The sequence below is a fragment of the Mya arenaria genome, chromosome 4, assembly GCF_026914265.1.
Source record: "Mya arenaria isolate MELC-2E11 chromosome 4, ASM2691426v1".
Taxonomy (NCBI): domain Eukaryota; kingdom Metazoa; phylum Mollusca; class Bivalvia; order Myida; family Myidae; genus Mya; species Mya arenaria.
The window spans coordinates 48896208-48923682 of NC_069125.1; the positions used below are offsets into that span (position 1 = coordinate 48896208).

The 27475-nt window shown below is 34.6% G+C and overlaps 1 protein-coding gene across 1 annotated transcript; it reads right to left on the bottom strand.

Moving 5' to 3' along the window:
• Positions 1 to 1689: 1689 nt before the first annotated feature.
• On the bottom strand, positions 1690 to 18662 carry LOC128229633 (low-density lipoprotein receptor-related protein 4-like). Its single transcript, XM_052941399.1, has 11 exons — positions 18631 to 18662; positions 15900 to 16031; positions 15459 to 15587; positions 15048 to 15152; positions 11346 to 11444; positions 10904 to 11008; positions 8168 to 8269; positions 5836 to 5923; positions 4283 to 4325; positions 2861 to 2979; positions 1690 to 1924 (listed from the first exon to the last, which is right to left on the bottom strand). Coding segments are annotated over exons 1-11 (1071 nt in total). The 5' UTR covers positions 18632 to 18662; the 3' UTR covers positions 1690 to 1776.
• Between the last annotated feature and the right edge of the window lie 8813 nt (positions 18663 to 27475).

The window sequence follows — 27475 nt, forward strand, 5'->3', positions numbered from 1 at the left end:
TATCGAATGTGTCTGCTTAGCGTAATGATGATTGAGTAAATCGCCGGCTGCCTCATCACATCTTCGTATATCTTAAAGCCTATAAACAAGGTCTATCCCGAATTTAGCCGGAGATCACCGAATTGTTACGATTGTCACGAGCGTTTTAAAATGTTTTTCATGAAATCAAGAGGAAATTAAAAATAAGCGAATAACTTGCTGTAATATAAACAATTTAGCCATACTTGTTTCCAATTAAATTGCGTGCAAACAAGTAATATAGTTATCTTACATATGTGTAATAAAGAAAGAAAAAACGTGATAGTTATTATTAAACCAGAAACAAGGAATATCATGATAGTGATTATATATTTTATTGTATAACTGATAATGATAAAATATATATGTTTTATCACAGCATTTGTTTAACGTCCGTCCATTTAGAATTATATGACCTGCATTGTATAAGTTGAAATGCTTGAATTTAAACATAACTAATATCCTATATTCATATTGAATAAAATATACATATATATATATATATATATATATATATATATATATATATATATATATATATATATATATATATATATATATATATATATATATATATATATTAGATATTATCATAAGCGACACTCAAATTGTTTTGTAATAAAACATTTCTGCGTTTAATTTCCAGGTTGATATTTTAATCGGAAATTTGCCATGTAAGCTATTTTGGGTTAATTATAAGACCTTCGAACAACAAATAAGCTAGATCTCTGATAGTGCCATGACATTTACAATTGTCTATATTTAAGGGTTGGTTTGTAAGATTGTTAAGTGTTAAATTGTTATGCTTTTTGACTCCATTAAATGTTTGTATGGTTTAATAAGGAAATGCTTGTTACCTCTTATATGTATTTCCACTGTTGCTTTTTAGCATTTTTATCGGTCCTATTTGTTTATACCGTTTTTGACAGTCGCACTATTTAATTTCAAGTTAGGCCTTACACTGGATATCAGTGATTATAATTATGTCCATGTTTTGACAACGTTCCCAGAAGATAATGTTTCTGCAACCTAAAATGACACATCTTAAAGTGTCCCTCATTAATATGCACTTACTTAAGTTTAAACAAACGCTATTTTCTTTCTGTGGTCGAACAAGAACATAATTAATATCTTTATCTCCGATTCTTTTTTGTCCTACTGACATATCGAATGACTCGTCTGTTTCCGTAGAAAGAAAGTTCATTTATAATATTAATATGGGTAACGTCGTCGACATAAGTCACGTAATTAGTTTAATCTTGAACATGTTTCAAAACCGTTAAAGATATTCATATGAAACATAGTATACATGTTGCAGGCAACAATTCATAGCCAGGCCACAAATTCTGGCTTTGACAATATTCGAGTTATGCGAATGAAAAACAAAACAAAACAACAATTATAACAAACGAGCGTTTGCGTCGCTTTAATCAGCAGCGAAACTTGAAGAGTGCGCGCTGATATCAGATGATATTTTCACTTTTTGAAACTGAATTATCATTTATTTATAGGATAAATCTTTAGCAACCACTCGGACGTATATAATGAAGCGACATTTTAGTAGATATACACTGTCTGAATATCAGTTTAGTAGGGACTACGAGTTGTATATCGTTTGAAAAAAAAATTGCTTCGTGAAAGCATATGGAATAAGTTAAAGAACTAAACATGTAATTACTTCAAACTGAATTTGTATTGTAAGAGTGTTATAAGTTTTGTTCTCCTGTAATTCATTGGAAGGACTGTGACTTCAACACCTTATGGTGTACACATGATATGCAGGATATCGGCATCGACGCATGCCATCGTTGAGGAGAAGACACAGCTTGTCGGAGTACATGAGACAGCGAAGATATCTGTCCCAGGGAACATGCCGAACGGCTGAGAAAGCAGCCGTGTGCCTGACCTGTAAGTAAACATAACCACTGGCTTAATAAATACTAATACATACATTAATTTCATTGATACATTGCAGTACGACTGTAAGATCGCGTTAACCAGTAAACACATTGTACACTGACCGTTCCAACACGGTTTTAATCATCCAATATGTATATTTACTGTGACAGGTTTCTTGTGATAGTTCGTGTCTCTAGTTATATGCCAATAGGGCCTTTGTATGAAGTAGAAGTTAATATTTTGTCTACAGTTCTCGTCCCTGTAATTTATATTGCATTATTGTACTAATACATTTGAATGAGTAAGCACTGTTGATATTAATTTGTATGTGTATATACGAATGAATAAACTTAAATTTATAAAAGAACAACATATTTAGACACCATAGAATAAGCTATTAACATATATTTTGAATATTTTATATTTAAACTTAAACCATGAGTTTAACGAGGGACGGATATTATGTTGGTTATCCTAACAGAAAAGTGATAATAAAGACCTCCGAAACGTTATAAAAAGAATAACTGAAAAGGGAATTGGCGACCTGATACAGCTTATATCCATAAGCAAATATGTGTACACTTGCTGTTTAACAGCCGCTCTACCTTTTAAATTATATCTTAAACATCTTGTATAAAGGGATAATACACCATACTCGGTTGATCTGTGGACTCGAGCAAAATTAACTTATGCCCGAATGCGAAGCACATAAACACATTTAATGGTTATCCGCATGTATTCAAGACAAAATTGAATGATCGCTATTATTGCTTAAAGAATGTCTGAAACATGATGTCAAAACAATCGTATAGAAAGTTTGAAAGTGTTCCTTTAAATTTATTTGTGAATATTTCGGGCCCGAAATGTGAATTTGTAAAACATTTAACCCGATTTACAATGGTTCGACATAGTGCACTTCTCGTAGGTTTTGAAACTCACTCACGTGTATCCAAAAAGAGCGCATATGACATTTATGTTATTGGCGGTATCGGCGTCATCCCCAAGCGCGCACAAACCAACGCATGGTTGTGTTGGACCATTTGGACAATATTCCAACCGACCCTGCATACAAAATAAACATAAACATAGTGAGCTCGTGTTTCACTGAACGTTCAAAGGCGATTACCCAATCATTTATTGTTAAAGCTAGTTTGTGTGTGTGATCTGTTAGATGTGTCTGTTCGTGTGTGTCTCTCGTTCATTGTCGTTTGGGCCTAACAATGTACCCCTAAGCAGGGTTTATTTTTGACTATTTGACCACTGGGCTTGTCACTGTAGTTTTTCATTGTTCATATATAATAAGGTCACTACGTTATTGATTATAATTCGAAAAAAGAACTGTTTAAGCTTAAAATGTTTTTACTTTTTGAATTTTAGTAAGCACATTTTGCCAACAAATCGAAAGTGTTTGATCATGTCAGATAAAAGGGTTGGACGATAAGTCAAGTTTGGCAAATTAATTTATATTTTACAATGCGTGCATGAGTGTGTTTGTGTGCGTGGGTGTTTATGCACTGTAGGTTAAGTTTTACTAAAATTTCAGTCCGTTCAAAATGAGGTCACACATCATAGTTTGAAAATAAACTATACTTCATTTTAAAATAAAATGGTTTAAACTACAAGGTAAAGCTGAGTAGCATGCATTGTATTCAATATCCTCTTAAAAGCTTATATAATAAAGTAAAACAAAAAGGAAATCGAAATTTGTTGAAATGGTTTACAGTTAGGAGATATACTTTAAGTTAAAATGTATCATATCTGATCAACAGGTGGTTGGTTTACTAAATCAATTGTCGTCAACACTTGGAAAACATTACTTTCGTCAGCAAATATGTCTACTTATAATGTTTGTAAAGTTGTAATATATGCAAAATGTGACGGTTACCACTCGCTCATCGAATATTGTAAGCTACCCACAAATGAGCTTGTTTTCTGAAAGCCCCATTTACCTTAATGTCAAATTTTGACGCATTTAGCCCACGGAACACTTTCATGGCATGTAATGATTGCATAAAACTAAAAATTAATATGAATAATACACAGTTCGTGTGAGCTCTTTATTTCAACAGCAATCGTACGTAAATTAAACTAATGTGCAATCTTTGAGTGCAAAACAAATCTTATTTTACAAAAATGTTTTCGGTATTATTAGGTTAAATGTTCTGCATACCTAACCCATTCAAATTATTTCAAACTAATATGCTGTAACCGTGTTTCCCGAAGTCACAAATTTAGGGTTGGATGTCTTAAAGCGACAGTTTGACGAAAAACACTTAAAGCAAAATTCAAGTATGCTTCTCAGTATCGTTAATATGTATTTTGGAAAACACTTAAAACAATATTTATTAGTTGCATTTAAACGTACCTGTAACGGATGACAGCTAAGCGTATCATTGCCTTCACAAAGCCTGAGACACATCAGAGTACAATATTATGCTGAAGTTGACCACGTAGCAAACTGAATTCGAATATCAGCTGTACATCAACATTGAGAATCAAGCTTAAGCCATTATGAAATTTATTTGGCAGGTGCGTTCAAATTCGAGAAAAAGAATGTGTGTTTTAAGATATTCTTTATTTTCCTGGGGCCGTATTCTTAAATCATCTAATTGAAGATTTTGAAATTGCTCTCTTTTTCTTAGCTGAATTTTAAGAATAAAAACAGGTTTTTATTCCAAAGTTGTGATAATCAGAAATAATTACAACTAATAAAGAACAAAACAAATATATTAAAAAGGAGGGTCTTCAAAACATTTGTTGTAAACAAATCGACAAATTTCACTAAGTCGAACTATTTTATTACGAAGCTTTAAGAATATGGCCTCTGAACAACTACGCTGTACTCGGAATGTATATTAATAAAACCTTTAAAGTCACATTTCGTGTGTTTTCCTTGAAAGCTTGAATATACGCAACTGAAAAGGAAGGTAATACGACAGTTAGTATTGACGCATTAAATCTGCGATTTTCATTAAACAACATTGATACTTTCATTCGGAAATACCTCAATCGCATTTGATGTAGAAACAGGAGCTTAAATTTATTCATGTGAAATTTCATAAAAAATTCAGTATTTCTCTGGGGGTTTTCTCCAGTTTTATCCGGCCACTGCTCATGTTCTGATGCAAAGCGCCTTGCTCCGACCTCTTATCTACCTCATTAGCGTTTAGTGAGTCAGTGGTTGAGTAAGGGAATTTGTTTTAATTTCTCATACATTAATTTGCGAAAAAAGCATCGTATGGACCTCGGGATTTAATTAGATATTATATTAGACTCTTTTATACTTATATACTCACTGTTATTGTCTTGTTTAACTGTTTAATCCCTATTGGCACTAAGCCTTTAAATCTTCATCTTATTGTTACTGTGTACTGTCTCATAAGGGTCCTGAAAGTCAAACGTCTCTTGACTGTCGGTTCTTGAAAAGTTCTTTTTTAATTTGTCAATATCAAGACACGTGTTTTTGACTTCCAGGCCCTAACAACGCCATTCTCATGTATCGATTAAAATGTTTATTTAATACACATTCCGTGAACTTCATGCATTTGAGTGAACATCAAGATTGTTTTTGTTAAAACAACTTATTTTTTCATCGAACTGAGCGAACCAGCCCGATTATATTCGTCAATACAACGGCTCGATTCTCCATCGTGAACATGAACATGAACATGCGATGCAACGAGAGCACACGCACTGACGAAATACCATTAAATATATAAATTGTACATTTGAAACAGTCGGATGTCAGTAAGAAAATCATTTTAACAAAACAGTTTTTAAAGGTCAAAGGTTGATTCTGGAGAATCATCTCCATGCAATTTGTTGCAAGCAAATTCATAACAAACCCTACATTTACATCATGTGCGATCCCAGACGAGAAGATAAAATTATTTTTTAATAATAATCAGGAGGAGGTACCTGAGTTCATCTCGTGTGAGCGCATTCGTGCATCCTTGTGTATCATAGTCTTGCTGGCGGCAAATTGTACCGTAGCATAAGAACGGATCTAAAATCGGGATTGATACATGCTGATTCATGCTTACATAAATCACGGTAATGAGGCATTGCATTGCGGATTCTTTCCCTCAATATTCGTCAATTTCAGGTTCTATATCTGACGCCGATGCGGAATCTGTCCGAAACAAATCGGGACATATACAACTAAGCAATTTTCGAAAACAAAATCCAAATTAAATGGAATAAAAACGCAAAAGGATAGAAACATCCTGATTTGTTTTACAAATTCAGACTAGTTGGAAGACAATTCAAAATGTATTTTCCCATGTCTTTGTTGAACATTGCCTTTGAATAGTTCTCTTAAGTCGTTTATGTTGTTGGGGGCAGCTCTTAAGGAATTGTTGTATATGCGTTTTGCATTATTTGTCATTAAGAAAACATCCAGTTGTTATTCGAATAAAGTGTGAATTGTTCTATATAAATTATCATAAATATATAGCGAGGACATAATTATATTTCTGATCCAATATATTTATACCATAAATAATAAAATGAAATAATTTCTACTTGTAATACTTTTTGAACAGGTAAGTATCAGGGTGTAAATAGCTGGTAGTTTATTAATATTAAGGTTCCAATTCAAGTGTATTAAGTTTCAAAATTATAATTACTGTTCCTTCGTTAAAATTAAAACTAACCTAGGGGCTTTGATTCTTGCGTTTATTCATCGAGAGTTGATTAAGTTATTTTTTTGGATTAAATCACCAACATGCTTACCACAATTGCTGTTTTTCCGACCGATTTCCATTGCAACATTCCTTTTTTCAATGTAAATTTTAGTGTTGGGAATCGGACAGAAAAAATACTAAAACCGATCGATGATCGATTATTAATCGATTTAATCATTATTTAATTATCTTTTGTCATCATATTAAAGGCATACAGATACAGTACATGCACCAGTTTTAAGCACAAATGTTCCCTTACAATATTGTTTGTAGATTTATTTGTAAAAATTGCATTATTTATTTAGAACGCGACTATTTTTTAGTGTTTATAAGTTACTGTTACAGAACATGAGACCACAGGCTCTAATTTTGTCTTACATTTAATATTGTATACATGTGTAAAATAAACATAATGAAAGATATCAATTTCTTTTTAATAATCAGTCAGTAACAAGTACAACAAGCAGTTGAATATTCTATAAGTTTTACAAGAACAGTTTCTTTCAGGAACCTGAGAAAACTGAATTCTTACATTGTAAGAAGTAAACAGTAACATGTTTTAAAAGTCACTTTAATCACTTTTAAACCACAAACAGGAGTAGTTGAGAATCAATCCTTTAGCAGTTAAATTACAAAGAAAATAAGGTACTGTAATGACTAACTGTCTTGATAAGAATACGAGTACATTACTGAACATAGAAACACTTTAACATTTCTACATTAACTAGCATTAAAAAGAAATGAGTAAATTAGTTGGTAGCGGTTACGTCCCTTGTGTTTATAATCGATTGTTCAAATTTCACTATCGATTGCCACCGACGTATGTCTTTCCGATCAATTGTCGATGATCACGATCATCGGCACAACACAAGTAAATATGACGGTTAGATTCCGCATAGGTGCCGGATAAAACCCGCAAGTGCCGAATGTTGACGGAAAAAATCCGCCTAACATCATCATAGTGTTTTTTAAAAAAAATCTTTAGATTCTTTATAACTTATACATGTTCAAGAACTGTTCAATGTGATGTTACTATTTGTATATTTCTATCATGCTTGAAGTGATCTTTAAAGAGCCATTGCCAATGAAAATAGGCAATAATTAGTAATACAAGCCTATTGAAATTATTTAGAAAAATAACAAATCATATATATGTTAGAAGTAAACATACTGCTATTAAATATTAGAAAAAAAACAACGTACATTTACAGCCATGGGCAATCATTAAGTACCAAGCTTAATCATTAAGGATTTCAACTTTTGCGGGTGCTTAAAGGTTCGCCCACCGCTACTCATTCGATACACAATCCCTGCGTCAGATTTTGCGTTGGAAAGGTGTCAGCCAATCAGGTTGAATTCTAAGTCAGTTAGATGACCTGAATTAAATCTTAATGATTAAGATTTAATTCATGTCATCAAACTATTACATATACAGTTATCGGCTGTTGATGATGTGTGTATCCCGTTTTAGGGACAATAGACGGTATTATTCACCGGGGGAAAATGTGGTACATACCAGGTAAGCGTCTTTCGATGAAATCCTTCTAAATATTTTCAATGCATACCTTCGTCCATCACAGTTCCATCTGGTCCAATGCATTCAGCCATCTTGTTACAAAGCGTAGCGCATTGTCCACCCGCACACTGCACTTCACCATTCGCACAAACTGTCAGTTGATGTTTAACTATTAGTCAGTTAAAAAGCTCTTTCTTAGCCTACCAGGATAGTTAATACTCAGGAAGAGTCTGTCTATTCCATATGTTAATCTCCCACACGATGGCATTAGGATTAAGAGACAAATATGAATAACAAAAGATCGCACTTTATAGATATATTTTGGTTAAATAAAGATAGAGTCGAAGATTTACGTAAAAATTCCAATTTCCATGCAACTGTTTTTTTGAATGGGGACGGAGAGTAGCATTTTATTTTCCTTAGATGACAGTTTCACTGTTGAATATGTTCATGCTCTTTCTTATTGCATAAGTTACCATTTTTCTCCTCTCTTACATGTGAATGTTTCATCGACACCGGCTGGTATCAATACAAGCCGTTCCCGGAATGTACCGGACCGATACGCAAATACAAACCCCAGTTCAACAGTTTTAATTCAGTCAATAATATTTAAAGGGTGGCGAAAAAGAGGAGACGGGCGGGGATGAAAATCAAGCAATAAATTTATAGTCACCTTAGTTTAAAAAAGTAGTGTTTCTTCCTTTTCCTGTTGATTTAGAATGATATGAGAATATTTTTTTAAATATCTGTTTCGTGAACGGTCAGATTCTCTTTCAAAAATAATTAATACATAGACCTAAGATATGCCTCTATAGTTAAACAAAAGTATTCGAAAGCTTTATAAGTCGAGAGTACATGATACTATGACGTATTTCTTCACTTCAACAGTTTCCATTAAATGTTTGATTGTGGTGAATAAATAGGAATCGAACTCTTTTTTATATTTGGTTGACCGAAAAATAGGATTTATGTAAAAAAAGAAGTAGTTAGCGTACCTACTGACGTTAATATACTCGATTTGGATCACGCACGCGAATGAACGGTTTGAAGTTATTAAGAATGTGTTATAGAACAGAAAAATCAAAAAGCGATTCGCACTTTGAAGCCTGGAAGGAAAGGACCGGGCGGTTTTAGTAGAAGCGGAAATCAGGGTTCGTATTTACTAACGTGTAAGTTTCTGACTAAGGCTTCGCAATATAAATTCTTAAAGGTTTCTGAACATAATTATGTTATATGACTAATGTTGAAAAAGGATGTGTGCCTGACTGTAGAACATACCTTTTGTTACAAACACTTCATTATTAATCATCTTTGCTCGGGATTGTTCAAGTCTAAACCAAGAATGTAAGGAGGTTTAATTCGTAACGTGTACCATAAGATCGAAGCAATTCATCACGACCTGTTTTGAAAAATTCCTGTTAACATACAGAATCATGAACCAAATAGCTTCAAAATCCACATGTCTTCACTAAATAAGACGACATTCAGCCAGATCTCTTTTACATATCCTTTGTATTAGATATTAGTTGGCTACCATGTGTGTTCAAATCAGTCGTGTCTCTGATCTCACCACTTAATTAAAGTCAGTATAGTTCACATTAAATCGGTAACGCAATGACAACATTCATTGTGATGGAGTTTGGGCCTTTTCGTTCCACTTGTTAAGACAAAAAGGTTTTGAATATGGTGTCTGCAGATGGAGTCGGGATCCCTAATCATTGAAGTTCTTGGGGTTTACCTATAAGTTATTATCATTTGTTTTATTTTTAAGTTTCCACAGGTTAATGCATGGTTAAGATTTACCATTTACGTTTTTACTTTTTTTCAGGATTGTTGGGATAAGAGTGAGGTTATGCACACAAACTGGTTTAAACCACCAGAAAATGAACATTTTACTGACCGTTCCAAGACAGTACCTAAAAAATCCTTGATAAAAGCCCCTATTTGTGCTTTATTTTGGCTTGTTGGGATAAGAGTGAGGCTGTGCACACAAACTCTTTTAAAGTGACTCGCTCATGTTTTTGGACCACAAATAAGTTTTCCCGGTAATTCATCTGAAAACACTTATTTTATCATTTTTTGTCTCTAAGATATCGAAATTGCTGAAAAAATATACAGTTATAGCATACAAAGTATTTTGGTATTAGTGGGGTTTGAAACACGCCGGTAAAGTAAAAAAGTAGAAAAAAGCCGGCTAGTACATACGGCCACCGGGACTTGTGGTGGATATGTTGCCCTGTAAAGGATACACTAATAACATCACGTGATAATGTCAATCAACTAATCACTCAACACCACAGCCGTAATTAATGGTCAATCTTCAAAGGCGATATTTGAGCAAATATCAACATTTGCTGAAGCTTTTGGTATTTTTGTTTTAACACTCCTTATGATTTGCCACTCTATATTTCGTAAATAAAAAAGGTGTTTTTTTTACAAATAATGAGCGAGTTACTTTAAACCCCCAGTAAATTTACATTTTACTGACCGTTCCATGGGGTTTGTGATGTTGTTGTTCCAGGTTTCTGATTTGTGATTGTTTGTGTTTGTGTTCTATGTCTTTGGCGTTTACCCTGTGCCATTAAACGTGGTTTATGTTTGAACTTTCGGTTACTGAGCATGTTTCTTCATTTTTAATATTAATAACATTAAAAACAAACTCTTTTATTATTTTAATGTGGTTAGTGTATTTACTCCGACCCTGTATATTTTGATTCACTTAACTGACACCCAAATGCGTCTGATGCAATGCATATCAAAAGAATTAAACAGTAGAATTACTCACCTGATCGACATATGGTTTCGTCTATTCCATCCGCACATTCCCGTATTCCGTTACATTTCATAGCACACGTGCCATTCGAACATCTCACTTGACCGCTCGCACAAGCTTCAATATTCAGTGTATATGCTCATTTCTGTTACTATAGTGAATTGAAAGCTTGAAGGACACGCTCCGTAGCTAACATTTCAATAAAATACGACAGGAGACAGGATTTGCGTTCAAACCCTATACCGAAGCCATATTGAGTGTCGAAAGGTTTAAGTCTAAACATAATAATTATATTTTAAACTTTCATGTGTGGTTTGTACTTAAAAGATACATAATTTATACATATGTCTGAAGATCGATCAAAAATTGTGCTGCTGAAAAACAACAACATGAAATGCTTTCGGATCCGTGTGCTATCAGACCTTATCAAAGTCCAACTAAATAATTGTATTACGGCAGTTAAGCTCATCCGCGCCAGATCCACAATCGGGATTACCGTCACACCGTGCCACACATGTACCATTGTCACACCGAAACTCGTTCACGCCACATGCTGTAAAAAATTAGTCCGTTTACTTATATCGTCTTCGGTTATTCACGTTAACTTAGATAAAAATAAAATAAACGTCAACTGTTCATTGGAAGCATCATTTTAACCGTGATACGATATACTTAATTCCAATGGTACTCGCTTATTTCTTTGGATTAAAAAAATCACGGTAATGCATCTGAAAGAATCTTATTTACAGTAAGTTTTCTCTTTGATACCGTAGTTGCTGAACAAAAACAATTAAAGTATAAAAGACTTGCTTTAAGTTGTGCGTGAATCACGCCGGTACAGTCAAGAAAAGAGGAACACTGACAACAAAACCGCTCGACCACAAACATTCTTACTTACACTGAAGAATACTTTAACCTTAAAGCCTTATATACAAAAGTGTTTGTAATGTTATCCAAAACAGTGGAATTCTAAAACAATATTTGAGCAAATATCATCATTTGATGAAGAGTACCGGCTGTCAGTATTTCAGTTTTTAAAATCCTAATAATTGGCCACATGTCATGTTGTCATAAAAAATAATTTTACAAAATACGAGAGAGTCCCTTTACTTTTCCGACACGATATACAAACAAAAGGTTTGCTGGAAACGAGTGATGCTCCCAAAAAGCCCAATATCTATGAAAAGGCAGTCATAATAATACAATGTGCTGTAGAAGGTGATTGGTTATAACATTTTTATACACAGGTTGATACAGCTCGATACATATAAAGATATGGACAGGTTTAAACAATAAATAGAAAAATGAAATAAATGAGCAGCAATTGAAATTGACAAATATCATCTAACTTTATACCAAGTTTCATTTGAATCTCTATATAACATTACAAAGTAAGACCCAGACAAGCACCAGTAATGGAAAAATATCAGGTTAAGAGGCGGAAACTTAAAATATGCAGGACTGGATTATGGTTATTGTATAATGTGCTTTATCACATTGCAAAATATTTATTTGTTCAAGTGATATATATAAATAGTTCTTTCCAAAATATGGCCCGGTCAAGCACCAATTAAGAGAAATGATTAAGGGGGGACAAGGAAATAACAAGCACAGGACAAGCACCCATTTTCCAAAAATATCAGGTAAAGGGAGAGATAACAAATAACATATGCGAGCAGTATTATGGTAATTGTGCACTGCACTTCCTCTCATTGTCATCTATCTGTATTTAACCCCAAAACGATTGTCCAAATTGTGCAAGCCTATGATAGTACTGTCCGTGTCTTGGACATTCACCATTAATCTTAAATCGAAATACGTGCGGCTATCCTGGAAAATGACGAACATTACCGAATACCAACTGGTCTTAAGCTCCACTTTCGCTTAAAGAAGCTGGGTACAAATATTACGAGAGAAAAATCTCCGAAAAGGGTGCTACAGCCATCGGATGGATCACGCATCGTGGTGAGGTTTTTTTTGTGTCAAAATGTGTGAATAACTTGAATACCTCCTATATATATTGAGCAAAAACAAGCGTCCGTCCGATCTTATTTCATCTTAAGAACACAATATAAATGCCCTAATAAATTAAATGTTTAATATAAATAAAGTATAGTTTGGAAAAAATATCTGCTTATTTTTATTGTGCATTTTTCATGTTAAATACATGTGTTTAAGCTGAGCAGTCTAATGTCACAATTGTAGTTTGATGTATGTGCCTCTGAACACGTTTCTGCCCAGAATGTTTCTTGTCGAAATCACGTCTTAACCATGCATTAACGGACTTCCAACTAAATACGCACATGCGTTCATACATCATAACCTATGTCTTAAAGCAGCACTCTCAAAGATTTACAGTTTTGACTTTTTTTCATTTATCAATGCAATCAGTTCAGACATATAAGTGTTATAATAGAACAGATTTAAATTATATTAAAAACTGCCCAGAAAACCGTTTCTTTAAAGCACTTATATAGTTTGTAACGCTTTTATTCATAAAACAATACTTTTCGAACAGAATTATAACAATCTGCGATCTGATAAATTGTCTGCAGTCTTATATTACTAGTTTTGAGACATCTGTACAAAAATTGACTTTTTCTTCGACAAAAAAATGTCAAAACATTCAATCTATGAGAGTGCAGCTTTAAGCTCAAATGTTAAGGTCAAAAAGGCTTAAGTTTAATTTAAACAGATGAAAATGTTGTCACAGCTGTGCATGGTAATATTTCCAGAAAACAGTGCCGCATGTTAACCATGATGACGTGTCGCGCACAAGACAGTCGTATAGCTTAAACATTTATAAGCCGTAACTTTCTTGCATTAAATTCATAATTCCTCAAGGTTGAGCTCCTTTAAGGTGTTTCAATTGCATGGAAAAGCACTGACACAAACACGTTTTTTTTCCAGCGGCCTCGACCAGTTATGTTTGTAAATTATACGCATGTTAAATTGGAATATCATCATAAAATAAGTATGTAATAACTAAAAGTTGTGAATTCGTTTCCTTTGGTTTACTCATATAATATTATTAATAGGGAAATGGCCACTAGCTGTAAATGATGAACCATCAATAGTAGCGTTTTTGCAACACTTAAAATCTTAGATGAATAACCCCACTATAAAAGCTAAACAACGAAACTGTCGTCTGTACCGTGTACCCCTTTACTACTTGTTGAACAGAACTAATAGCCAAACTTTAAAAAAAATGTCCCACTAGTCTGTACTTCAGACGGACGAACGTACAAAGCTGCGATTTTATGCATCTCCCTTCGGAGAGCTGAACAGTTACAGAAAGAAGGTGTAGCCTGACTAATATGCGCGTTAAAACTCAATTAAATATTTTCGTTTCAAACACTGTCTACGATTTTAATATTTTGTACTGGTTTACAGTACATATTTACTGCAAGACACAGATGCCTATTGGGCACCACATCAAAATGACCGTATCAGACATAACTTTCCAGTAACGCTGTAAAGTATAATTCGTACGACATATGAACACGATTTCTCATGTGACACGTTTATCAGTGTGCGAATACCACGTGATAAATTACGTCATGAAACGTAACATCGGAAAGCAAAATTTTGCTTAAAAATAATTACTTAAAGCAAAGATAACTTTTCTTTAACTACACCATTTTAATTAAAACAAAGGATAGTCTATGCCGATACAAGAGCCCCTCCTTCGTTTTATTACCGAAGTTTGATAAGGTAATTAGTTTCATCAAAGACTTCGACAAACCTGTTTCCAAAATAATGTATTGACAGTGCTCCGCCAGACGGCCGTATTGTGAAAAGGTTTGTCGAAGTGTTTTAAGAAACTAAAATCTCCATCAAACTCTGATAAAAGACCGAATGCAGGGCTCTGTAAGCGGCTTAGACTGCGCTGTGTTTCATTTGAAATGGTGCAGAAATCGTGAAATTATCTTTGTCTTATTTAATTAAAGTCTTCATTTGAAGCAAAATGCTGCCTTTCGACGTAGCATTTATGACGCAATTTATCACGTGGTATACACACACTGTAAATGTTGAACAACGATAACTGATTTAAATCAGTAGTTTATCATTCTTCTTGAATATTATGAGAAAAGGAAGAAAACCAGAGCGTAATGCACAGTCCTTATGGATATTGAAACTAGGAAAATGCACCTACCACAACGATCTTCATCATCTCCGCCATCGCATTCATCATTTCCGTCACAGAGAGTAGCGCACTGCCCGCTAGCACATCTATACTTGCCAGTAACGCAAACCGGTTCTGCAATGTTCATTAAACACTCGTTTGGTACAAGCAAGATGCTTACAATCATATGAATGTAACCCTTTATGTCCTCAACCTGAACCGAACCTGGACGCTAAAATTAAATATTTGTCGTAAAACATTTTCTTTAAAACATGACCAATTGTTAAGCTTATCGACTATAATAGAATTAATGATCCAAGTCTCGCTATGCATACTATGATACTATACAGATTCAAATAAAATATCAACGTTTCTGTTAATGGTCTATTCTTGTTCTCTGTATGTTTTTGCAAACAACAGTGTGTTACTAGCAACACTAACCGCAGTTTGATTCGTCGTCGCCATTTGGACAATGCCTTTCTCCATCACAGACAAACTCTTTCTGTATACAGCACGGTTTTGTATATCCGTCCGTCTGCTCACATATATACGTTCCTGTACTACAGGCCTCTATTAAAATATAAGTGGTGTAAAATGCCAGTCAATTTGTGTTATTGGCAACTGTGATAGTAAAATTCAATTTGTTTCCAGTACTCTACCAGTTTCGCAAATTTGTTAAGTGTTGTGCTTTATAACGTTAACGCTTTAAGTTAGCATATTGGATTACAATTATATTGTTATCGGATAAATAATCCATTATACTCGATTTTCCAGGAGTTAAAACTCGAATAATGTCGAACACGAAGGCTTTTGCTCGCATATCACCATAAGCGACCATTGCAGACACCTGTAATCTTTATTGAAAATGTTTAAGTAACGTACTTGATGCCTGTAATAAGCTGAAGTAGCTTTTCTTGTAGGACTGACATGAACGTTGTGTACTAGCCCGAGGCTTGCAGTCTACTGACATCAGAGCTAACGCTAAGATGGCCAGCAGAACGTGTACTATGCGCACTATAAAACAAAGACTACAAATTAAAACGTATAAGTTTAAGAATAGAATGCACTATACTGGTAATCTGTTTGAGAATTGAAGCAATAAGAAGCACAGTGACATGTTTAAAATGTATTTAACCGAACTTATTTAAGGTCAATACTTCAACGAAATTGCCCTGAAATACGATGACATGCAAAGGTTGATTTCAGGCCAACACTAATGGAATATTTCGACATAAGTCTTATCAGTGTAAACGCTAAGCGGGGAATGTGCATGATACTTTCACAGCCTTGTGGATTTCAGGAGCAACATCCTATAAATTTTGTTATACAATAAATATCTTTCTAAAACAAATATCCTTCACGAACGGATTAACGTATGGAGACACCACCATTAGTTTAACTGTAGTAGCTGTTATGAAAGAAAACGCTTTTGTGAAAGAAGGAGAAAACATTTAAAAGTACAATTAAAAATACGCTTCTTCTATAACTTTTACAGTTACTAAAAATAAACTATTTATTTTATTATTGTTTTATACAAAAGGGTACAAATGCCTTTAAATAAATGTTAAAAACTTACTTTTCGTTTTCATATCCCTTCAAATCACTAAACACATTAAGTTATCTCGATACGTTGTATGTAAATGGAAATGAACATTGCTGTTTATTCACGCGTTGAAAGCCATGGGCTAGGGAAGCTTATCAGGATATGTCAATAATATATGTATTAATATTTTATAAACACAAACCTGTGAAACGAAAACTTAATTTTAAGGATTTATATTTATACATGTTAATTGTAATTTTACGAGACTGTATTTTAATCAAAGACAAGATCTGTCAAAGGCATGGCTGGTGCATTTGCAAGACCACATTGCCTTATGTCTAACCAACATGGCTGGTGCATTTGCAAGATCCAATGGCATTATGTCGAACCAACATAGCTGGTGAATTTGTAAGGCTATATGGCATCAGATCTAACCAATATGGCTGGTGCATTTATAACACCGCAGTCATGGAATTATGTCCAACCAATATGACCGGGTTCATTTGTTATACCATATGGCATAATGTCAAACCAATACGGCTGGTGGCCTTGCAAGTCTACATGAAACTATGTCTAACCCACATGACTTGTGCGTTTGTAAGACTACATGGCATAATATATAACCAATATGGCTGGTGCATTCATAAGACCATAGTCATGGCATTATGTCCAACCCACACGGATGGTGCATTTGCTAAACCTTTTGGCATTATGTCGAACCAATATGGCTTGTGGCCTTACAAGCCCACATGACATTGTGTCTAACCTACATTGATTGTGCATTTGCAAGACAACATTGCATTATGTCTAACCAACATGCCTGGTGCATTTGCAAGATCCAATGGCATTATGCCTAACCAACATAGCTGGTGCATTTGTAAAGCTATATGGCATCAGATCTAACCAATATGGCAGGTGCATTTATAACACCGCAGTCATGGAATTATGTCCAATCAATATGGCTGGTTCATGTGTTATACCATATGGCATTATGTCAATCAAATAAGGCTGGTGGCCTTGCAAGTCTGCATGACACTATGTCTAACCCACATGACTGATGCGTTTGTAAGACTACATGGCATAATATATAACCAATATGGCTGGTGCATTCATAAGACCATAGTCATGGTATAATGTCCAACCCACATGGATGGTGTATTTGCTAAACCATATGGCATTATGTCGAACCAATATGGCTGGTGGCAATGCAAGGCCACATGACATTGTGTCTAACCTACATGGCTTGTGCATTTGCAAGACAACATTGCATTATGTCTAACCAACATGGCTGGCACATTTGCAAGATCCAATGGCATTATGACTAACAAACACAGCTGGTTCATTTGCATTACTACATGACATTTTATCTTACCATCATGGCGGGTGCATTTGCAAGACCCCATTGCATTATGTCCAACCAACATTGCTGGCGCATTTGCAAGACACCATTGCATAAAGTCTAACCAACATGGCTGGTGCATATGCAAGACTATATGGCATTATATCTATCCAATATGGCTGGCGCATTTATAAGACCACAGTAACGGCATTATGTCTAAGCAACATGGCTTGTTCGTTTGCTATATCATATGGCATTATGTCTAACCACTATGGCTGGTGGCCTTTCAAGGCCACATGAAATTATGTCTAAGTTAGATATTATTCAACGGGTACTTTCAAATGCACCAGCTATATTGGTTAGGCTAACCAATATAGCTGGTGCATTTGAAAGTACCCGTTGAATAATATCTAACCAACATGGCTGTTGGAAGGCCACAGGTTAATTTCAGGCCAACGCTAATGGAATATTTGGACATAAGTCTTATCAGTGTAAACGCTAAGCGGGGAATGTGCATGATACTTTCACAGCCTTGTGGATTTCAGGAGCAACATTATATATATTTTGTTATAAAATAAATATATTTTTGAAACAAATATCCTTCACGAACTGAATTAAAGTATGGAGTACGCTTCTTCTATAACGTTTACAGCTACTAATAATAAACTTTTTATTTTATTAATTTTAATAAAAGGGGTCCAAATGCCTTTAAATGAATGTTTAACACTTACTTTTCTTTTTCACATCCCTTCGTATCCCTAAAAAGTTTTCTCGATACCTTGTATGTAAATGGCAAAGTATATTGCTGTTGATTTACGCGTTAAAAGCCATGGGCTAGGGAAGCATATCAGGATATGTCAATAATATATATATTGATATATTGATGTTTTATAAACACAAACCTGTTGAGCGAAAACTTAACTTTAAGGATTTATATTTATACAATATTATTGTAATTTTTCAAGACTGAATTTTGATTAAAAACAAGAGCTTTCACTGGCATTGCTGGTGCATTTGCAAGACCACATTGCATTATGTCTAACCAACATGGCTGGTGCATTTGCAAGATCCAATGGCATTATGTCTAACCAAAATAGCTGGTGCATTTTTAAGGCTATATGGCATTAGATCTAACCAATATGGCTGGTCTTTTTTAAACACCACAGTCATGGCAATATGTCCAACCAGCATGGCTGGTTCATTTGTTATACCATATGGCATTATGTCGAACCAATACGGCTGGTGGACTTGCAAGTCTACATGACATTATGTCTAACCCACATGACTGGTGCGTTTGCAAGACTACATGACATGTTATCTAACCAATATGGCTGGTTCATATACCACAGTCATGGCATTATGTCCAACCTGCATGGCTGGTGCATTTGCTATATCATATGGCATTGTGTCAAACCAAAATGGCTGGTGGCCTTGCAAGACTACATGAGAATATGTCTAACCAACATGGCTGGTGCATTTGCAAGACCATATTGCACTATGTCTAACCAACATGGCTGGCACATTTGTAAGATCCAATGGTATTATGTCTAACAAACATAGCTGGTGCATTTGCAATACTACCTGACATTTTATCCAACCAACATGTCGGGTGCAATTGCAAGACCCCATTACATTATGACAGACCATTGCATTATGTATAAGCAACATGGCTGGTTTACTTTATGTTATGTTTATTCAGTTATATTTCATCAATATAAAGTTTCAATTTGAAGAATGTCTGTGTATTTAAGCGTAAGCATTGAAAGCGGATGCCAACCTTGTTCTTGTCAGTCATAAAGGAGCTAAAGTCAGCCATTATTAAAGTAAGAATAATTTACAATGCTTCATGTTATGCATTGCCCTGGACAAACAAATTTTTAAAATAAATATCGTATAAGGTTCGTTTAAACTAAATCAGTTGATGTCGACTCAAATAACAGCTAAAATTTGATGTCATTTACATTCGATAGGTGATGAGAAAATAGTCCCATCCACCATGCAGAGATCTAACCCACGGCCTTTACGGAAAGTTACGGGCACAAATACCACAAAAACATTTTCATCCCTTTGAAAGTGTTTTCAGTAAATTAATGTAGATAACAAAGACCTAACCGTCTTCTGTCGACTCAGGTTAACCAAGATTATATTAAAATGTCATGTGAAAAAACATTCGTCCAAACTACGACCATTAATAAAACTATGTCCATTTTAACAACAATCAAGCCCAAACATCAATCTGACCAAAAATGTGGACAGCTGGATATGAAGTCGAAATGTCCATCTAAATAATAATAAAGACCAAGGAGCCGTTTCATTAAAAATATTATCGCAACTTTTACGATATCGTAACTTGTTACGATAATACTTGCGGCCGTTTCAGAAAGCGTATCGCAATGGTGAGTTCGTTACTTGTTGACTTTGCGTTTGTTTACTTCCGGTTTGTCGTCGCGAAACTTCAGAGCCTCATGATTGGGGATGGGGTTGCTAAGTAATCAATCACTTTGGATGAATGATTTACCCCGCCTATTGGCCTGTCTTTGTTATGTGTGCATGGAAAACAAAGCATGTGTGTATGTAATAGGGTGGTGTCTTATGGCCACGACTACGATTACGGTCTAAGTCAGCAGTTAGCGTTCGGTATTGTTTGATAACACGTCGGAGGTATATGAAGCTTTTATTACATATATCAATAATCCACAGCTCTGAAAGTACACAAAAACCAACTTAAGCATATTACACAAGAGTTAACAATAAAATAAGTATATTGTCTATAATACAGTCAAACTGCGATCGTTCGAGGACGCCGGGTCCGAGCTGAAACCTCGAGAGAACCGGTGTTTCGAACGACCCGGGTTTCAATTTTCCAGTCTGTTATGAAATATCTTCAGTGTATTTTAAGTTTTTAAGTCGTCAAACCTACTGTTTACTACGACACCGATTATATCGATATTATATTCAAAGGCTGTCGCATACGGTATGTAAAAGAAAAAAAAACTATTATGAATGAATACAAAGTTATGTTTATTTTTACAAAAAGCACATTTTCTAAACAAGCAATATTTAAATATGACAGTACATTGTATGGCATTAGTCCGATTTAAGTTTCGCAAAATCAAGGATTGATGATTGGCGCATCTTTTCTGTCTTGCGAAACTGTTCAAACTCATAATTCACTTCTCAAATGCCCTTATCAACTATCTTCGGTTATGCGTCAACAGTGAGAAACGGGTTTTCACATCCTATCAACATTCCTTTTAACTGTCATTGCATTTAAACAACTTGCGAAAACACCTTGTTGTTTTTGTTGTTGTTTTTTTGGAACACGAGTTCGGAATAAAGTGTGAAATTATGTCCTCGGGGGAGCCATAAGCTTTTGTGCATGATGTGTGTATTTGGAACCGGCTATAGAGCTCGACTCCTGGACCAATTTATTTTGAAATTTGAAAAGGGAAGGAAAAATGTTCGGGACCGAGCTCCGACCTCGAGGCACCGCCGGTTCTCGAACGACCGCCTGTTCTAACGACCGCAGTTTTCCGGTACTTTGAGAATCAATATTCCTCATAATTAATACTATTTTCTAGCGGCCGTACTATTACATAATATAATCATATTAAAAAACTCCAAACATCGTATACAAAACAGGTACAAACACATTTCACATCGCATTACATATAATCTAACTCACAAGCTGTAGGCCAAACTGCCTTTATATCCTCCCTGACAGATACATACAACCGATGCCGCAAATCTAAAGAAGTGGTTTTATTAATATTACTTATAATATTATATAATATTAACATGCAGGGTTGATTCACTATCTTGACCTTTTAGAAATATCTATACTATCAATTTCAAACTTACTAAATACTTAGATACAACTGCTCAAATGTAATTATAACAATAACAGTTCTAATTAAATAATATTTTAGAAATACTAGATTCTAGAAGTTTAACTAAATGACTCACCTTCAATATCTTTTTCCGCCAATTCCAACAATTAAAGATAAAGAAAAATACGATGTGTACACCTTGAAAACAAAGAACAGAATGATCCAGTGTTCCCACCAAATATGTCAATTTCGGGACTATAGTCACAGATTACCAAACAGCAATTATTTTTTTAAAATAACTAAGAAAGGCAACTCCGCCAATAAAGTCAAAGCTGATTTGCTTGTTTTCTCCCTAACATTAAATAGAACTCACTGTAAAATAAAATGTAATAATTATGAAACATAGACTTTGTCACATGTATTTTTCAAACCCATGTTCGTTTAAAAGTATATGTTACCTGTTGCCCTTGTTGAATAACATGTACATGTATATAAACAAAGAATTTGGACTTAAATGCAGACTCCAATTAAGGTATAGACTTTCATAATTATTTGTTTTTGCAACTCCGACGTTGTGACACTCTAATGTCAGTTATATTTTCGGAATTGACGTCAAAGAAAATAAAACCAGGATTGGGTTACTCTGAAGAAGCACGCCGAGAGGTATGCTGAGCACAAGGAGGCTTATGAGCGTTCGAGCACTGTCGTCGACTATATAAATATAGGTCCATATTTTTTCATCATGACTAATTTAAAACATAACTTGACCAATCATTACCATGATATGGTTCTGGACAATATTTTTCTAAGATTTTATCTAGTGACCTAATTTTCAATCATATGTGACCCAGTTTTATTTACGACCAAGAGTTCAACAAGGAAAACATTCTGATAAAGTTTCATGAATATTTGACCATGTTTAATGCCTCTAGTATGTTCAAAAGATTTGACCTAGTGACATAGTTTTTGACCCCATGTGACCCACTTTTATAATAGGTCGAAATATGATCAATGGGAACATTCTGACCAAGTTTAAACATTTTCTGATTAATGCCTACCAAGATTTGGTTCCGGACGGACGGACTGAAGGACGGACGGAATGACGGACCGACAACGCCAAAACAATATCCCCCTCCCGAATTCTTCGATTCGGCTGGGGATAAAAAAAAAACAATGGACACAAATGTGATAATTCATCATAACATGTGTTTTCTCTTCAAAAGCAGTTAAACAATGTAATGACTTCACCACAATATATACGTATCACTTTATCGAAAATACTTAAGGTTTGCTATTTGATCGATGTTATATATCAAGGACACATTTTCGTTCTTTTTGTTTTAGCAAAAATTACCTTTAAATTGATCTTACTCACACTACACATAATATGAATGACTTTAACAAATATCCTTTTATAATATGTTGAAATATCCAAGAATGTTTAGGTTACCGATCAAACAACTTGAATGTCCTATATTCCCTCTCTTGGCCAAAGGTTGTGTACAATTTTGGTCAGATTCGACGTACCAGTCAGGTTGCGAGAAAAACAGAATATACTAAACTACAACGGCGGGGGATATAGGTGTCCTTTTACAAACAGAAATTCTTATTCGATACACAATTGCGAAATAGGCATTTTTTTAATTTCAAGTTTATTTTAAAATTTCTGCCAAATTACTTCATTCCAGAAACAAAATTTATTATGACGCCATTGCTATTTCCCCCTGACAGTGCATTGCATTTATGTTGACATGTTTAAAATGAATCTTGTAAAATCTGAGAGAGCAGTGAAATACTATTTTAACAAAGCAGTTACAATTTCAATTATCCAAACCTAAACATGCAATTCCCAACGGTAAAGTTTTAGAATCAGCAATTATTGGTTCTTATATATTGTATATGTTTTCAAGGTATTTACTATGACGTACAAGAATCTAAGGCGATGCTAATGACTTAATTTCAGAATCCGCATCATAGCACGATGCTCTACAGAAACAGCCTTCAATGCAGAAGTAGCACCGCTGAGAAACCTTGATGTCTACACTATACATGCTAAGTTCCGGAATTGGCTTGATAAGCAATGGCTTTCAGACTGCATGGTAAATGTGTAGATTGAAATGGGAACAATAACATACGGGTGTTTTTTATTGTTGTAATTTACTTATTTTCGGCTCATATTGGGTATATCTATTTCCTTAACACATTTCTTTTATTTGTATTGAAGAAAATTGTGTGTATAGTATTGTGTCAAAATGTTAATGAAAGGGACATGCATGTGCATGTGTTTGCATGCATGTGTGGGGTGTTTGTTCGGGAATATTTTTTTCATGCAACCTGGAAGTGCCTTTGTGTATATATTCTATTGTGTAAGTGTTGCACATATGTAGATTTTTATGCCCCTAATCTATAAGGGCATATAGATTTGCCCTTACCTGTCCGTCCGTCCCAAAATTGTGTGTAACGAAAATCTCTAAAAGTTGATGAGCCGGAATCATAAAACCGTAATGCTCATGTAATGTTGTGCACCTGGGGTTTCATGTTTGGCTTGCAAGCAGTAAGTGCAAAGTTATGACCTATGACTTAAATGAAATACAGCATACAGAGTATGCATTATTGTGTTTGGATACTGCCAAAAGTATATGAGCCAGATAAATGAAACTTTATAGAAATGTTAACCAGCATGTGTCATAGTGCACCTGGTCTCAGTCCGTTTGTACGTCATTGTCTGTTCGTCCATCTGTTTCTTACAAAAGTTTGTGTCGTCTATCATAAAATTTTGAGTTACACATATAAATCGCCAAATAAAATCAAAAATGTAAGCCAGCATATTTGTGGAATTTATATTATGGCCCTTGCTTCTGTGACAAGGTCTAAAGTTAGGGCATCTGTGTCCTATACACACATTTCTAGCTTATAGATATATCATTATTTCAACAAATATTAACTTCATTCAAAATTTTCAGAGATGGGTTTATTGCTTTAGGCAATGTTTGCTGAACATCTCCATCAACACCAACAATGCTGTTGAACGGAGGTACAAGCTGTTGAAGGAGAAGTACCTGAAGGAAAGTGGATTGGAGGGACTGAGTGAAATTATAAATATTTTCAGCTGAAATTAATCAGGCCATTTTGTCTTAATGCTCCATTCAATTATACCACAAGGTGTTGTTTAATGCAAATAATCCAGCCTCATTTATCTCAGGTCCAGCTTATATGATCACCTGTGTATGTCATTTAAAAATCTACTTTAAATTTGAAAGGCATTACGTTACTCTGGGCCAGATCCCTATAGTGTATTGTATGTTACTGAATGAATAAGTGTAGCATCACATTGGGCCTTGACCAAGATTGTTAAACGTCACGTCAACGTTTAAGTTCATTTTGACATAAATAGAAGAACCTCAGAAAATCTTTATTGAATTCACAAATCGTAGACATTTGGTGAATAAGTTGGTTGATGGCCATGTCTTTGATCTGTTTACATTGACTGTTCTTAATGTTTTTGGGTGTGTTTTGTGTATTAGGTATATTAAGAACAATGTTCTAGTAATAGAACAAACAAGATCATACTCGCATCACCTGCCTAACTTCCTGAAGGGAAAACCAAAGCCCTTCGTAGAGCATTGTGTGAAGAGGATGGCTCTAAATGTAGAGTACATGAATCAGGACCAAATAAGTAAACAGCAGTCATCAAACACTCTAAAATTCAATATTTCACTGTATGATATTAAGTATGAACATCAAGTTCCATACTGCTCATGTCCGGCAAAATCACATTGGCCCTGCAAGCATGTTCTGGCCATATTCAATCACTAATCAGAGCATGGTTGGGAAACTTTTCATAAATCTTACACAAATCAACCGTGCTTCAACCTGGACTTAGATGTACTCAGACAGATTGTTGTCAATGAACCATTGCCTATTGACAAAAAGCCAAATGCACATATTGCTAATACTGATGAGTGAGGATAAGAAACCTGGCAATGACACTGATCATGCAACAGTCACGCCTATGGCTGTAAGAAAATCTTGCATTGAAGTGTTAAGAAATGTGCAAAACAATTTGTACGGCATCAGTGCTGTGTGAAGTGTGCGAAAAACTTTCAGAAATTGACTCATAGTTGGATGATCAGGCTGTGTAAATGTGAAGTTTGCCATCAAGAAGGAAATTGCAAAGCCAGAAATTGAAGAGAAAAAAGACCAGTTGGCAAAAAAACAAAAACAACAACAAAAGCTGGCCGATGAAATACTTGAAAATGATGACTATGTATTCCAGCCACGAGAAGTGCCGGAAAGAGTTATAGGATGTTTACCATAGTCCTGCTACACTAGATTCTTAAAAGGTTTGCTGATTTGTCTTCATCTGCATAATATGTGAATGTTTAGCACATTGATAAAGTTCAAGATTTTTTTTCAAACCTTTAGGATCGAAAGCGGAGTGTATGTTACTCAGGATTTTTGCCTATCTACTAAAATATTATTATTGTTATATTAGCTTGAACTCTTACTCCTTGTTTGTGTGTTTATCAAATATCTTTATTTGCAAGAGCAACAGATAAAACTACTGCTTAATTAGATATTTAACCTTAAAATGTCAATGTATCGACTTTTTTGCGATTTTCTGGATATTTGTCAAGAACTCAGTAAAACCCGTTTCCGCAAAACACCCTACACTCTCGGCCATGAAAGCTACTTATTTACTATGTTTTATTTAAGAAAAGCCACCTTATTGATTGGGTATTCCCTTTTTTTACTTTGTTTTTGTTAATCCATTTGTTAAAAAATATAGAATTGAGCAGTACATGTATATGCAAAAAATTGTTTCGTGTCACAGGACAATGTGGCTGGTAATTTATAAACATTTAAATGACATGGCTATTTTTTACCTGTCATATCATTGAATATAGCAAAATACGACAAAAGATACCTGTCATTATTTATAAAGGTAAACCCAAGATTTCCACCAGTCGCAGGCAAGATTTGCCCGACATTGTCCTGTGTAATACAAGGTTTCTCGGATACTGAGTTGAGAAATAGCCCCAAAAAGAGCATATCTGTAGCTTTGTTTTTTTTATTTCATTTGTTGATTCCATTTTGGAGAACAGTTCTTGTCGGCAATACAACATTGGCAAAGTTGGCCCATATGTTCTGACGGTAGAATCTGTCAATTTACTCCAGACCACTCTCTCAGATAAAGTAGGTTTACTGATACTTATGTTTCATAACGCTAAGGTCAAGGTCACATTTAGGTCTTAATTCACAATGAAATGCTGCATATATGGACATAGGCTGTCCTGTCCGAGCTGTTACTATCTCTTGTATGGACAGATTTTAAAGATGCACTCTTACTCCAAAATAAGATTTACCAAAATTAATAATATTGTTTTAATACTCCTTTAAGGATGAATAAATGTCGAAAACAATGGTTCTTATAAGGACACAGAGTTTGATTTGAAAGAAATGAACATAAAACACGGTACTACTACCTTATGAGATTATAGTAGATCACGGTAAATATTTTAGCATTCACCAATCATTTAATATATTTTGCGTTTTTAGCTATTAAATACACAGTTATAATAATGTTATCAGTAATCAATATTTTCTTACATTGCATTATTAAGTGAGTAGTTGAGGGTTTATCACTCAAAAATTATATTGATTATACATGTGTATGTATTGATTTTGTAAGAGTGTCACTTTAAATGATTTGCCAGATTTGTTCGACATACCAAGACGATGTGTT

What these genes read in the sequence shown, in the direction of transcription:
- LOC128229633 (XM_052941399.1), bottom strand. An exon ending in CAGCTTATTACAGGCATCAA is followed by an intron (nt 15,588 to 15,899) that starts GTACGTTACTTA and finishes ATATTTTAATAG; the next exon opens with AGGCCTGTAGTACAGGAACG. An exon ending in TTAGCTGTCATCCGTTACAG is followed by an intron (nt 2,980 to 4,282) that starts GTACGTTTAAAT and finishes TTTTGTATGCAG; the next exon opens with GGTCGGTTGGAATATTGTCC.